This window comes from Nicotiana attenuata, unplaced genomic scaffold, assembly GCF_001879085.1.
Source record: "Nicotiana attenuata strain UT unplaced genomic scaffold, NIATTr2, whole genome shotgun sequence".
NCBI lineage: Eukaryota > Viridiplantae > Streptophyta > Magnoliopsida > Solanales > Solanaceae > Nicotiana > Nicotiana attenuata.
The window spans coordinates 199,834-216,967 of NW_017672054.1; the positions used below are offsets into that span (position 1 = coordinate 199,834).

Genomic DNA, 17,134 nt, shown 5'->3' on the forward strand with positions numbered 1-17,134 from the left:
TGCTCTTCCGATCTACTTGGGAGAGTTGAAATTAACATGGTTGGACAATTTGGGATGGTTTTGGCCTTTCTACAACAATACAAATCTTTGACAAGGATGGGTGTGGGGTGTGGGGGTGAGATTGGTGTGAAAGGTATAGGATTGTATGTTCTCTTGCTTTATGAGTTATTTAATTTGAGTTTATCCCTTTTTCATTAAAATTATTTTTATAACCGTTTTTCGGATCAGCATATGCATACCTCGATTAGTTTCACGTGATTTTTGCTTTCTCCTATCAGCAAATGTACCGATAACTTTGTCATTTAAGACTTAAACAAATAAGAAGTAACCACTTAGTGTTCAGGTTACGAGGCACGATCTATTCTAATTGACACCTACTTATTATTTCTCACCGGAGATAACTCTTCCCACTTGTTTAGTCAAATTTAAGGAAATTACAGTAATATTTTTGTTTCTATTGAAAATTGAGCATGGATCTTTCATGATTTTCAATCTATTGATTATCATTAATAATTCTTGACTTTTTCCTAATGTGAAACTAATTATTACAGTATTGATGTTTTTTTTCTAAATACTACTCTATTTGGGGATGTACTTAGTATGGTATTTACTTTTAAAATAATTTGTAATGATACAGCAGTAAGTTTTAAAGATTAAAGAAAAGGGGATCAATGGATACTCCCCAAATATCATACTAATATTGAGACTAGTATGACATTATTGAATTATTATTCTCAATATACCTTTCTTCTCTTACACGTTTTAAATTTATCTTTGAATCGTTCCCAATATGTTAGCGAAAGAGTTGTTTCATTAGTTGGCAAACAGAAGGGTCGGGTCGGATATGGTTTGGGTCGAAAACAAGTGATGAAAAAATATATGAATTATCCGACTCGATCCATGTTTAATACGGATAAAAAACAGGTTATCTGGCTGATAATATATATGGGTAGCCATATTATCCCTAATCTCCCAAACTTGAGGAACCACCAATTTGAGGCTTTACAAATGTAAAAGTTAAACTCATTGGTTATTCATTGGCTACCCATCGATTATCCATTTTCTAAATGGATAATATGGTTCTTATCCATATTTGACCCGTTTTTAAAAACTTTATTGTTTAACCAATTTTTTAGTGGATAATATGAGTGGTTAACTGTTTTCTTTTAACCATTTTGCTACTATTAGTTCCGAACTTGAGAAATCTCTTTTCTTCTTCTCTTTTGTATACTTAATAAATAAATAAATAAATAAATAGATAGATAGATACATTCTTGCCAAACCATCTACAAGATGAATGCTTGCTTTTTATTTAATTCTCTTTTGACTACTTGTTATCGTCTGATTGTATTAGTTTCAAAATAATATCATGTGATTTGTCATATTCCCAATTAATTTCTTAAGTGCCTCTATTCACTTAAAAAAAAAAAAAAGGAAGCTAAACACATTTTCTCCGCAAAATAGTTTCAAATGGATCGTTGCCTCAATTAATATTTAATATATCAGAACTAGTTTCAAATGGATCGTTGCCTCAATTAACATTTTCTCCGCAACTTATTAATACTCTTATTTGGACAAATATTTAAATGATGAGTAGAGTTTGACATTAATGGCATGGAAATATTAATAAAAAAGAAGATTCTCAGTTCATTTTTTATTTTCATGTACAAAGATTACAAATATTTATGATTATTTCTCATCTTTTTAAGATACTAGTATCTATAAACGTGCGTTGCACGTTAATAATGACACATGATGATTTAAATATTTATTTGTATGAAGGAAAAAATAATTAATTAATGAGAAAAATTTTATGTATAATAATACAACAATTATCTAAATGTCGAAAAATATTATTACATTAGCATAATACGTGAATTCAAAATGAAAGGACATCATTAGAACTTAAAAAAATGATTAATTTAGTCATGTTAATTAGATAATTATGTATTGTAGTTTAAAGGTATCTAATATGATAATATCTTACCGAACACTTCTTTGTAGACGATGTTTTTTTGTGCATGTTTCCTTCTAATGATTTGGTTATTCTGCCATAACCAGAACTCTTGTTGTCGATATTAATATCCCTCTTGAAAGTGCAACATATAGTTATTCGTGCAAGAAAACATATTGTTGTAAACATAGTTCAAGATTTAGGATGTTTGTCCTTGTGCTTTATTATAATTACAAAATATAAGCATATTAAAAATTATTTTTACACAAATTTTAAAGGATATTCTTTAATTTTGGAAGACGAAAGTTGATTTCAAGGATAAAAACGTACTTAGAAGCACGTTGACCAGTATCATAATTTCTGCATGTGATTTTATTGTCGAAACTTCAATATACTAACTGTGTACTATTACATAAGTTATTCGGCGGATCTAAGTTTTCAGTAGCATGACGGGCATATTTTTCTTTAAAATCAATCTATATCCAATCGAAGGTCAATTTTAACTTAGTCTATTATATATATGGTGACACTAACATACGTAAGAAATAATAAACTTGACAACAAACCTGGATAGTAGAAAGTCATTTGATATTAAAGTATTTAAGTATTCTTCTTGGTAGTAATTGTTGGTATCGATCATCTTCGGTTGAGTCAAAACTAAAAAATATTTTATTTTTACCATAAAACTTAGCAATCAACCTTTTATTTATTGATCAATATATTCATTTCTGCTAGCTAAGATAACTCTTTAATTTCTATCATTTAATTTGCACAAATTACGTTTTAATCTACTGATGAAAATATTTTTCTTATTAAATGCACTACTATTACCCATTTGGATTGATAACCAAGTGTTCTGGAACAACTAAATTATTTTTTATTGGGTGCTCTTCGTCATTTTCGACTGGAAGTAAGAAGTCACTGAATGTTGGATCTGTTCTTACTTTTATAATTTTTGTTTTGAATCTTTTTCATTTGAGTCCACAAGTATAATTTTGACAACCTAGCTTTTGTAGTCTTTGCTTTCGTCGATTTCGGAACTACTAATAGTACATGACAGAAATCACCTCCTAAACCATTACTTTTCCACTAAATGGTTCATTGATATCCAATATATCTCTAAAACTCTAGGCAATTGTTTCGATTCTTTGACGTTTAGCCATAAGCCCTTCATCCCATATTATCAATTTGGCTTCCTTATAAATTTAGCACTATTGCTCTGCTTTGATATATTTGTGATGGTTTATTTCAGTTGTTTGAAGAGGTATATCAAATCTAAAGTGAGTTGTACGACCTCATAATAAAATCATTGATGGTATATCACTTGTTATAGCTAACAATATCATGCATCTTGGTCTGACATTTGCAAGTAATGCATGACATAGGAAAATTATTTCGATTCTGGCGGGGGTGTCCACAAAGGATAATTCCGCTATACCAGATCGACTCTTTATAATATAGTCTTGAAAGCTTATTTTTGTTTAGGATATAACTTTGATTGTGCTTTCTCAATCACTTGCATGGCCTTTTTAATACTATGTTATTTTTTTTTTTACTTTTGTGATCTAATTTTCTTAATCTCTAACGCTCTTTTTATGGAATAAATTTATGTACCCTAAGATATTGTTTATTGAAAAATAATTTTACTCATATGATGAATTTAAAAACTAATTACAATGCATTCTTTGCTAAATAGTTAATTGAAGTTTTGATTATTTGGTTTTAACATAAAAAATAATTTATTTTCTATTAATTCATATTTTTAATGTTAGTTCATCTCTTGTTTTGAATATTTAATCGTAATTATAATTTCATCCCCCATAAATTTTATTTTTAAAGAGTAAAAAGATCGATATGACATTCCACTTTTAGATATTTGTGTTTGCAAAATCATTAGTGGTATTGAATCTTACCAACCTTTTTCTTTCTCTTTCTCACATATTTATAGTCTTAAAAAAATTCTTAGTTGTTCTTTAAAAATTAGGTATATTTTTCAATATTACACGAGAAATAAATAATAACAAAATATTATTTGAGTAGGAAACCAGTTCAAATATAATATAAAAATATATTATCATGAGGATTTTTGCTCTCAATTTCAACGCGTTATGTAGTCCGTTTAACATTACTTTTATTTTTCTTAGTATTTGATATTATCAAGTAGTAATGTATTACCAATACAGAGGATTCTTATGAAATTGATTTTATCAAACATTCCTACATATTTTTAATAAGAATTGAATAGACAAACTTTTATTAATTTTATGATTTCAAATATTAAAAATTAACATAGTAGCTATTATAGTCCAAAAAAAGTTATTAAAGTTATGTTCTTTCCCTATGAGTTCTTCTGTTTAATATTTTAGGGCTATTTTGATCTATAAATATTGTATTCGAGCTTTTATAATAATATAAGTTCTCCTTTTAAAAAAATAAATTTGGACAATATAATACATGACAACAACAACGACCCAATAAAATCCCACAAGTGGGTCTGGGGAGGGTAGTGTGTAAGACCTTACCCCTACTCCAAACGAGTAGAGAGGCTAATACATTGTCAAATTAAATTAGTAATTGAACAATATAATATGTTTTAAAATTAAATTAGTAATATGATTTTTTTAAGAAGTATATCCTAAAAGTAATATGATTACATGATTAAACGTATTAGGATTATATTAATAGGATTCCTAAAGATAATCATGTAGGATTCATAACGTATATTATGTCCTAAAACTAATAGGATTACAAGGCTAGTGTCTAGAATTCCGGTTATGTCCCTTTATGGTGAGTTAGTATGCTTAATATTAAAAGGTTATTTTTGCAAACTAACATTATGTACGGATACTTATATAGATAAGAATATAGATAATGGTAAAGGATTGCACCAAATATTCTTATCTATGTAAATTTGGTATATATAATGCACTTTAGAATTCCAATAATGAGTAGGACACCATGATTGGTATTAGTATTCCATACAAATTCACATTAGGAATTTAACGTTATAATTTTAATCTGCAGGAAATTATCTTATTTGAAGATACGATTTTCATTTTGGAGGATTATCAACTATCAACATTTTATTCATGCATGATAAAAGATTTGACAACAACACTGAAAATGTTTTGGCAAATAAATGAACTAAAGTTCGACAACAAAATTAAAACTCATGAAAACCTATCAATTGCATACCCAAAAAGATGATAAAGAAAGAGTAAAAAGCACATATTTTTAGGTTTCACTTCGATTTCAAAGAAAAATATAATAACTTTGAGAAGTTACCGAGTTTTGTTAATTTCTTTCTGCAACACCACACTTTAAAATTGATTTCATTAAAGAGTTTACAATTGACCTTTAAGTCTAAATCCCATTGAATGAAGAAAATTATTTTCACTCAAATACTGGTACCAAAATATGGAATATTTTAGAGTTCTAGTGCAATGGGAAATTAGATTTAGTATTCGTAGTTCATATTTTATGCTCAAATTCAAGTTCAACAGGGAATGTATTATAGAGTTCATATTCGTAGTTTGAATTTAATAAGAAAATGAGTAAAATACTACATGGCTAAAAGTATTCGGATTGTACTGAAAGTAATCATGTAGGATTTCTAACGTGTAGTATTACGTCCTAAAACTAATAGGATTATAAGGCTAATATCTAAAATTTCGGTTATGTCCTTTTATGATGAGTTATTATGCTTAATATTATAAGGTTATTTTTGTAAACCGACATTGTATTCATGCTTTTATAATAATATAGATATAGATATAGATATAGATATAGATAGATAGATAGATTAACCAAACTAATTTACTTATATTCTGACCGCGTAAACCAATTCAACTAAATATTTGTCCTTACTAATTTTTTTGTCCTCTTTAAATGCAAATATATTAATTTGCTACACGTCCCTTGATTCTTTTCATAGAAAAGATATAATTTTCTTTTTTTTCCCAATTATCAAGAGAACTAAATTATTGAATGAACTTGCTGATTTAATTTGTTTCCTTTTTGAACATTATAGGTCCCATTAATAATCAATCTGCGACTGTGATTCGTTTGTTATACAACTTCTTTACTAATTCAAGACCAAAATTTTCTTCTTATGTTGACACTTAGCACCTGGATATGCAATCATTAAATCCTTGTTTAATAACTTCATTATAGGAATCAATTTATTTAGGGTGTGTTTGGTATGAAGGAAAACATTTTCCGGAAAATGTTTTCCAATTTTTCCATGTTTGGTTGACTTAAATATTTTGGAAAACATTTTCCTTATCAACTCATTTTCCTCCAATTGGAGGAAAATATTTTCCTTATCAAGTGAAGGGAAAACATTTTCCAAAACTCCTTCTCAACCTTTCCCATCCTATTCCTCCCTCACCAACCCACCCCACACCCACCCACCCTCCCACCTCCTCTGTCCAAAAAGGATTATTTTTTAAAATTTTAGTTTTGTTTTTCTGTCACCACCCACCATGCTATCCCCTGCCAAAACCCCACCCTCACTGCCCCCCCCCCTCCCCACAAAAAAGATTTTTTCTACTCTCTAACCAAACAATAGAAAATATTTTCCGGAAAATGTTTTCCACTTACCAACTAAACAAGAGAAAATAAGTGATAAAACCGCTCATTTTCCATGAAAACATTTTCTAAGAAAACATTTTCCATGGAAAATATTTCCTTCATACCAAACACACCCTTAGAATCGTTAGAATTAATAATTATCCCAGAAAAGCCCTAAAACATGATGATTATGATTTATGTCAATTGCCATCAAACAACTCCCTCTAAGGGACTTCACTACTTAATTTCTTTCTGATGATACAAAGTCGCAAACAATAAGTTTCGTATTAAATATTTATTATTTGACCAAACATAAATGGTTGAGTCGAGCAAACTAGGTCGAGTTACATTACTTAATAGGGGTGTTATTTAATACCGCTAACCAAATATTCACTACTAGAATTCCGGAAAAAAGCGACCACCGTTGGTTGCTTATTGGCCAAAAAGCGACCAAAAAGCGACCAACCACGCCTGGTCGATATTAAGCTGGTCCCTTTACCTTAGGGACCAAAGTTGGTCGCTAAATAGCGACCAACATTGGTCTCTCAGGTAAAAGGACCAAATTTTCCGGGCAAAACATATAGCGACCAACTTTGGTCTCTTAGGTATTCGATGATTGTTTTTTCTTATATAGCCAATCAAGCGCGATGACTATTTTTTCTTATATATCCAATCAAACTTGTATTATTTTATGCAAAATTTTGTATTTTTATTAATTGTTCCAACACCTTAACCGTAGATCCCTTATAGGAGAACGTTGGAAAAAGAGAGGAAAGGCAATACGAAATTAAATGAGAGGGAAAGGAAAGAAATGATATAAAAAGTTGCATGCAAGGAACAAATAAATTGAGATAAATTTGATTGTAAAGAGATAAGAATATTTGATTCTTTAACATGAAGAAATTGCACATGTAAATTATAAGGTACGAAAAGAGCCTCCAAAAGTCAGCAAAGTAGAACCAAACAAAATCTTGAGTTTGACTTATTGGGGTTTTTATTTTTTATTTTTGGGGTGGGGGGGTGGGGGTGGGGGGGTCNGGGGGGTGGGGGTGGGGGGTCCGATTCTTCCCCGCCCAAAAACGAAAAAAGACATCAAAAGGAAATGATGATTGAAATTTTTTGAGAAACTAGAAATTCATTTCCCACATATTACGGCTAAGAGGTTTTGGCTTCAACTCGATTCCTATGATTTGTAAGCTCTCAAGAGGGAAGATTTAAGCTACGTGCACCGATGGTGTAAAATTTATTTATAAAATTAATTGCCTAAACGATAATTGCAGCCTATACTGGCAACTCTATTTAATAATGTTTATTAGTAACTTAGAAAATATTAAATAACCAATTAATTATAACAAGTTATACATTGATTAATTAAAGTTATTACATTGTCATCAATATTGTATATAACTAACATGGGCATATCTAGGGGGAGGGGTTCCTAGGAGCGCGTGAACCCATGCTCCCTTCCCTAGATTATATATTAATATAATTTTGTATACGGAAAATATATTTGGCCAAACTAAGAATGGCCCAAATGTCCAGAATGGGGGTATTATGGTAACTTCGCACGGCTTTTGAGGGCATAATGGATATTTAAGCATTTTCGTTTTCCAGATATACCCTTTAGCAGATTTGTTTTTTAATTTAATTTTTTCCCTCCAATTCTCTCTCATTAGTTTAATTGTCTTACCTTCCCCATGCTTCTCTCACATTTACACATGCATGCTACACTACTTTTCATAAAGCAATTTATACTCATATACATATACTATACCAATTAAACGAAATAAACTAAAATATACGCATAGTATACTAAAAAAATACGATTAAAACTGCTGGATTATAGTTTCTATATTACTGTATCACTAAAATAATATTTTATTACTTTCTAACCCTAACACTTAAATATATAGTGCTTCAACTAAGAAGCCACTACAACAAATATGATTTTCAACCACGAAAATATTAGCTACAATAGAAAATTTGTCACTAATTATCCATTTTTTGTGACTAAAATTATATTTCGTACTTAAATACACGAGGCACATACTTTTAGTGACAAAACATAAATTTTATAGCAAAATTTGTCTACTAAAGTTTCCCACAAAAAAATAAATTGGCGCAAAATATTAATTAATATTATCCACAAAATTAATATTATTGGTGATAAATTAGTTTCGTCACTAATGTTGTAGACAATTGGTGACAAATAATTGTTCGTCTTAAAATTAGTTATATTTTCGCTACGAAATAGTTTCCTCACTAAAAGTTTTATATTTTTTGCAACCTTAATTTTTGTCACTAATAACAAATTAGTGACGATCGGTGTATCATCTCTATTTTACCTATGAAATTATTAGGTAGCATAAAAAGTTCATCACTGTTGTTATCTTTTTTGAATAAAAATTAAAGTCGTACTTAAATGCACACGCACATACATTTAGTGAAGAAACAAAAATTTCATAGCGATAGTTTTATCGACTCAAGTTTTCCACCAAAAAAATGGATTGTCGCTAGTTATTTAGTAACATTAGTCACAATATCTAAAGTTACTGGTGACAAACTAGTTTCATCTCTAATATTGTAGGCAACTAGTGAAAATTAGTATTTGTCTAAAATTAGTTATATTTTAGCGGTGAAAAAGCTTGGTGACTAAGAGGGTGTTTGGTTAAGCTTATAAGCTGGTCCACTTCCCAGTAGGACTTAAAGTCACATTGTATAGTCCCTATGCAACCGTTACACTTCCCAGTAGCCATATCCGCTCCTCCATGCGGATATCACACATCCTAGCAGCCCCTTCCACTCCTCCATGCATCTATTACACTTCCCAGTAGCCCCTTCCACTCCTTCATGCAACCATTACACTTCCCAGTAGTCAATTTCACTCCTCTATGCACCATTACACTCCTCCATGCAATCATTATTCTCCTCCATGACTACAATTAATTATAGAAGTTTGTCTTTATCCATCCGCCTATACAGATTTTGGATTTTTTTTTAACTTCTGCCATATAGTGGCAGTGCACTTCACATATTTTGGATTTTTTAATTTTTTTTTTACACTTCTACCATATAGTGAGAGTGCACTTCATAGGTTTTATCTCATAGTCTTAACCTTCATCTTGGTGATTGAACTCTAATTAATAACGGATCGGTCTCCAAAATTTTGTAGTAGTAAATACAATTTTTGATTTTTCGTGTTGATTTTTCCACTTCTCTATGAGCAAAGTAATGTCGATTTTTAAACTTTAAAAAAAATAATCTTCCTAGTTTTGTTCTTGGTTGTAAAATGATAGAAAAGAATAGGGGGACTTCTACACTAAATATATTATTAAATAATTTCTCAATTTTAATTGGCTATTTTTAAACCAATAGTCTTCTTAAAATAAATAAATATAACAATAATAAATGAAAAAAACACAAATAATATTATAAAGAACAATCATATTAATCCATTACTTTGATCCACTTGAAGTTAGTAAATATAACTAAAGAGAAGAAATTATCAAGTTAAACATTAGTTTATCCTAGCACTTCAACAGAGAAGATCACAGCCCCTGATGTAGCCTGAACTAATTCCAAGAGAAGAACACTCCCTTTCTTCAGATTATTGTCGACAACAAATTATTTTCACCATTAACGAGTCTTCTCCGAACACCACTTGTGGAAGTCACAGCCCATTCCTTCCCATTATATCGAAGCATTGTTTTAACCGAAATAGGAGGAAGATAGCCAAAGATACTCTTTGGAAGAAACTGCAAGAACATAATGTAAAGATAAGGTTCATGCTTCATTGCTAGTTGGGATAATCAACAGTTATCAAATCATGAAAATATTATAAAAAAAATTACCACATAATCACGCTTGATGTACGAAATGGGCACGCCCATCCGAAACCATGGATAGAATTCATCTTCAATCTATCCTCTAGCATTCATGTTTAGAGTATTATTTTGTTTAAAGAGTTGGAAATGTTGTTCTTGTATTTAAGAGATATATAAAGACTCAAAACTTTCTATTTTCCTCCAATCATATTTTTACTTTTTCCTTTGTTTCCCTCCGAAAATTGTATTTGACATTTTAGTCCAAAAATGTCATCTTGTTTTCCCTCCTAATAAAGTTCTAAAATTAAATCATTATTTTTCTTTTATTATAATTAAGACATTTGGTGAAGATTATTACAATTAAGATTAACCAATAAAAATATGTCGAATTATATATTTGCTATTATATAAACAAGGTCATACTAGTGAATAGACTTATATGGTTGCTATAGGCAGATATGTATGAAATTAATATAAACGGCTATTATATAAACGGTCGATATTACTAAGAATCACAACGATATAATTAGCATAGGTTATATGACTACAACCATATAGTCAATGGACTTATATGGTAGCTATAGGTCGATACGAATGACCTTATTATAAACGACTATTTGACAACTACCTCATCAACGTGCTATATCATTTTTGTATCTTTTTTAGTTTTTTCTTCAAAGAATATGCATTATTCTTTGAATATTCGTAAAAATATTGTCCAAGTATTCTTCAATGTATTTTTGTATCTTAAAAATATTCGTAAAAATTTTTATGTATCTTTTTTTAGCTTTCTGTTCAAAGAATATGCATTATTCTTTGAATATTCGTAAAAATATGTTACAAACATTATTCTTTAATGTATGTTTTATTTTCCATGTTTAATGGCTCCAAACTAGTAACTAGGTTAGCATTCATGTTTAGGTTAGGGGGAAGGGGGTGATATATGCGTTTAATGAAGGCTTTCCTAACATAAGTGTATGGTATAAGTTTTTATACCGTATAAAAAATAATATTATGTATAGATACTAGACTTTTGATCTTCCCATCGTATAAATTATATTTTAAAAAAAATACGTAATAGTATAGGTATACATATATGAAGGCTTTTGATCTTCCTATCCGTATAAATTTTATTTAAAAATAAAATAAATACGTAATAGTATAGGTATACATATGAAGTTGGTTGATCTTCCCATGAGAGAATGATGATTTATGGGACCAATGTTTAGGGATAATCAATATTTATTAACTAATTTTGGAGGAAAATATTTTGGAGGAAAAAATGGCCATTAAACCAAATGTGAAATGAAGGGCTTTAGTGGTATTTCACCAGTGTGGTCATTTTTGGGCCACGTTGAGTTTGGCCGAATAGCAGCTCTCATAATTAATTTATGAGAGAGAGAGATGTCCAAACTTGATGTTCTTTTCGTTTAATTAATTTGCTCATTTTTCGCTTTCCGTGCCATGGATTTATAATTTGTGTCTAGAGAATAATACCAAGAATGGGACAACACCCAAAAATAGAGATGTAGGTTTTGCAAATTATTTATAATTCGGTTGGTTTCGGCTTTCTTTTCTCTATTTTAATAAAAAGAGGCCTTACAAGTTACAATTATGATGTTTCGCCAATGACGGATCTAGAATTTTTAAAGCATGGGTGCTCAACTATTTTTAATTTGAAAATTGCTATTTAAACTGGGTGCTCATTACATATATCTATATAAAACACCCGTTTTTTTAAATATGAGTAATAGTGTTAGTCTCCAAAAGCAATGGTTGCTTAAGCATCTATGAAGTTACCAAATTAGAGGTTAATTAGTTATTAGGACTAATGTAAAAATAGTGAGACTTGGGGGTGTTAATTGGAGTAATAACCAACTTAGTCTATAAAATGACTAAGTCGGTTATTACTGTGCTTAACAGAAAAACAAGAGCATGTAGTTTATTCTTCTTCCTTCTCCCTTCTTCTATGAAATCAAAAGTTTGAAAGCTGAATTGTTCTTGCATGTTATAATTCAGTTGTAGTTCGATCAATTCAGTACAAATTGACATGGTATTAGAGCGGTTATCGATCGATTAGTGTTGTTATCTCACAAATCTGAAAACAGTCAATTTCAGAGCTTGAAAAGGTGCAACAATGGCGGACGATGAAGTTGAGAAGCTTTCTCACAATCATCCACTATACCTAAAGGATCAGATTCACCGGGAACAGCTTTAATAGCTCTCAAACTCACTGGGCCAGAAAATTATGCCCTGTGGATAAGATCTATGAGAGTAGCTCTCCTTGTGAAGAAAAAATTAGGGTTTGTGGATGGAACTTGTCAGAAAGCTTCGTACAAAGGATAATTGGCAGCGCAGTGGGAGAGATGTAATGCAGTGGTCGTCTCATGGCTCAGCAGCACTGTAGCGGCAGAATTGGTGCCGAGCATCATGTACGCTTCAAGTGCGAGGAAGATCTGGGACGAGTTTAAGGAAAGGTTTGACAAAGATGATCTAACTAGAATTTATCAAATTTTTGCTGACATTACGGCTCTCAAGCAAGGTACAGATTCTGTAACCTCTTATTTCTCAAAGCTGAAAGACTTATGGAATGAGTTAGATATCCTAGCACCTTTACCCTCATGTGATTGTGAGGAATCACGCCCATATGTAGATCACCTGGTGAGACAAAGGCTTTTACAGTTTTTAATGGGATTAAATGAGAGTTACAGTCATGTGAGGAGTGCAGTGTTACTAAAAAGGCCAGTTCTTACTGTGAATCAAGCCTATGCTGTTGTAGTGCAAGAAGAAAGTCAGAGGAAATTAGGAGTGGTTGAAACAAATAGGGAGCCAATGATTATGTTAGCAGGTAAAGGAAATCAATTCATGAAAGGGAAGAAAATAGGTAAGATCTGTGAACATTGTGGATACAAAGGGCATTTGAAGGAGAATTGCTACAAAATAGTTGGATACCCTGCAGATTTCAAAAGTAAGAAAAAGAGTAGTTTGCTACAAAAACATATGCTAACAGGAGAAAGAAGTAACAATGAATGAACAACCACAAGGAAACTACATGACTGAAGATCAGTACAAGCACTTGTGAGCCTGTTGACAAAATCATCCATCGAAGGAAACTCCAACAATAAATCAAGCTCAGCAAATATGACAAGTATAAAGTCACTACTATCTAATGCAAGATCATATGATTGGATAGTAGATTCAGGAGCATCACACCATATCACCTTTTGTAAAGAAGTTTTAGAAAAATTAAGGAGAATCAGCAAGGAAAATAATAGAGGAGTTCAAATACCCACAGGAGGCAGATCAGAAATAGTACACACAGGTGATGCAACAATACTAGGAGGGAAGAAGATTAGAAATGTCCTACATGTACCTGACTTCAAATTTAATCTCATTTCAGTGTCTAAGTTGACCAGAGATTTGTGTTGTTCAGCCTGCTTCTACCCTGGTTTTTGTGTGTTTTAGGGGCTTTACAATGGCAGGGTATTGGGGATTGGTAGAGAAGATGAAGGCTTGTACATAATCAGGAATGAAGAAAATGACATAGTAGCTGGATCAGTCAAGAAGGAAGAAATAAGTGCAGAATTATGGCATCAAAGGATGGGACATGCTTCTATAGGTTCATTGCGATGCTTGCCAGATCTGAAGAATAAAGTGAATAAAGATGTGCAGATGTTCTGTGAGATTTGCCCATTGGCTAAGCAAAGTAGACTAAGGTTTCCTACTAGTAGTCACCAATCTGATCATATTTTTCAGCTTATACATGTAGATGTCTGGGGACCATACAAAACTGCAACTTATGACAAGAAACAATATATTGTAACCATAGTAGATGACTATAGCAGATACACTTGGATTTGTTTGCTGTATTCTAAATGTGAAGTAATAGTGGTACTGAAGGATTTCTTTTCTCTTGTGAAGAATCAGTTTAACTCTTCTATAAAAGTGTTGAGGTCTGAGAATGGTAGAGAGTTTTTCAATAAAAACTGCAATGAATTACTTGCATCCTTGGAAATAGTACATCAGAGTAGTTGCCCCTACACTCCACAACAAAATGGAGTGGTAGAGAGGAAACATAGACACATATTGGAGGTGGCAAGATCATTGAAATTTCAATGTAACATACCTGCTAGATTTTGGGGGGACTGTGTGAAAACTGCAGTCTACTTAATCAATAAGTTGCCCACAACAGTGTTGAGTGGAAAATCACCTTATGAAAGACTTTATGGGAAAACACCAAAGATAGATCACCTTAGAGTGTTTGGATGTTTGTGTTATGCTAGCACACTGCCAAGAGGGGACAAATTTGCAGCAAAAGCTTTGAAATCAGTGTTCATTGGATACTCTGAAATACAGAAAGGATATAAGCTATATGACCTGGAGTCCAATAAGTTCTTGGTGAGCAGGGATGTAAGTTTCAGAGAAGACATATTCCCTTTTAAGACCTTACCTTGCCAGCCTGAGAACTTGTTCATTCCTGATACTGATCTACCAACAGTCACAAAAGATCAGCCTACTTCAACACCTATAGTTGATAATGATCTGGGAATAGAAATTGAAGCCGAGATAGACACTTCCACTCCTTATATGCCACCAGATATGCAACTGAATGAGACAACAAATGACATGGAGATACTGAATTCAGATGAGAGGGATGGACAAAGTACCTCACAACAACAAGAACATGAAGAAGTACAACAACAAGAACATGCAGAGGAGCTACTTGGGCAAGTGCCATCAATTGTGCAACAACCTACAGAGACCAGGAAGTCTATAAGAACACCAAGACCAGCAGTGTGGCTCAAGGATTATGTGACTACTTACAAACCAAGAGGAGACTGTCTCTATTCAGTTACAGACTATGTAAGCTATGATCACCTTTCAGAACACTACCAATGTTATCTCAGTTCATTCTCAGCCCAAGTGGAACCAAGAAGTTTCCAGGAAGCAAAACAAGATGATAGGTGGATAGAGGCAATGCAACAGGAAATTCAGGCACTAGAAGAAAATAAAACATGGGAGATAGTAGATCTCCCTCCAGGAAAGCAGACTATTGGCTCAAAGTGGGTTTATAAAATCAAACACAAAGCTAATGGTGAGGTGGATAGGTTCAAAGTCAGGTTGGTGGCAAAAGGATATACACAGCAGGAAGGTTTGGACTAGCATGAGACTTTTTTACCTGTTGCCAAGATAGTGACAGTCAGAACTGTGATCAATCTAGCAGTTTCTAAAGGCTGGATTTTGTCTCAAATGAATGTTAATAATGCCTTCTTACAAGGTGATTTATATGAGGAGGTGTACATGGCCTTGCCTCAGGGATTCTATAGGCAGGGGGAGTCCCAGGTTTGTAGGCTACTCAAGTCCCTTTATGGCCTCAAACATGCATCAAGGCAGTGGAATATCAAGTTGACTGATGCACTGATAGGTGAAGGATACTTGCAAAGTGCCTATAATCATTCCCTATTCACAAAGAAGACAGATGCAGACTTGGTAATCATCCTTGTGTATGTGGATGATTTACTAATTACTGGCAGCAACACTACATTGGTGGAAGAGGCAAAGGCAACCCTACACAAGCATTTCAAGCTGAAAGATTTAGGTGAGCTAAGATACTTCCTAGGAATTGAGCTCATGAGATCAGACAAGGGAATTGTGCTTAATCAAAGGAAGTATGCACTTCAACTAATCTCAGAAGTGGGGTTGAGTGGTGCGAAACCAGCTAGTTCACCATTAGAATAGAATCTCAAGCTGATAACTGTTGAGTATGACAAGCATGCAGAAGTTAAAGGAGATGAAGAGCTGCAGGGCATTGTAAGCTATCAAAAACTAATAGGGAAACTGATCTACCTCACCATTACAAGACCAGATATTTGTTTTGCTGTTCAAGTTTTGAGCCAGTTTATGCAGAATCCAAAACAATCACATTTGGATGCTGCATTGAGAGTAGTTAGATACATAAAGGGATCACCAGGAATGGGATTGCTGTTAAAGAAAGGAGCAATAGAAGAAATCACAGCTTATTGTGATGCAGATTGGGCAGCTTGCCCAAATACAAGAAGGTCAGTGACTGGTTATGTAATAAAACAAGGAGAATCACTGATCTCATGGAAATAAAAAAAGCAGCCAACTGTAAGCAGGAGTTCTGCTGAAGCAGAATATAGAAGTATGGCAGTAGTAACTTCAGAGTTGGTCTGGCTAGTGGGCTTACTGAAGGAGCTGGGATTGACTGTAAAGGAGCCAGTGATGTTGCACTGTGATAGCAATGCAGCTATGCAAATTGCAGTCAATCCAGTCTACCATGAGAGAACAAAACATATAGAGATTGACTGCCAATTTTGTGAGAGAAAAAATCAAAGAGGGATTGATTGAACCTCAATATGTTTCCACTAAGGAGCAGCTCGCAGATGTGATGACTAAAGGGTTAGGAGCTGAACAACATAGGGTCCTAATATCTAAGCTAGGATTGTTAAATTTTTTTTCACCCTCCAGCTTGAGGGGGAGTGTGAAGTTACCAAATTAGAGGTTAATTAGTTAGTAGGACTAATGTGGGAATAGTGAGACTTGTGGGTGTTAGTTGGAGTAATAACCAACTTAGTCTATAAAATGACTAAGTCGGTTATTACTGTGCTTAACAGAAAAACAAGAGCTTGTAGCTCATTCTTCTTCCTTCTCCCTTCTTCTATGAAATCAAAAGTTTGAAAGCTGAATTGTTCTTGCATGTTATAATTCAGTTGTAGTTCGATCAATTCAGTACAAATTGACATCATAATAGATGACGTAGATC

At 32.5% G+C, this 17,134-nt stretch overlaps 1 protein-coding gene across 1 annotated transcript; it reads left to right on the forward strand.

Annotated features, from left to right (window-relative positions):
• Positions 1-15,651: 15,651 nt before the first annotated feature.
• Positions 15,652-16,719, forward strand: LOC109211548 (uncharacterized mitochondrial protein AtMg00810-like). Its single transcript, XM_019375088.1, has 3 exons — positions 15,652-16,057; positions 16,130-16,409; positions 16,488-16,719. The coding sequence occupies exons 1-3, from the start codon at positions 15,652-15,654 to the stop codon at positions 16,717-16,719; spliced, it is 918 nt and encodes a 305-aa protein (XP_019230633.1).
• Positions 16,720-17,134: the final 415 nt, after the last annotated feature.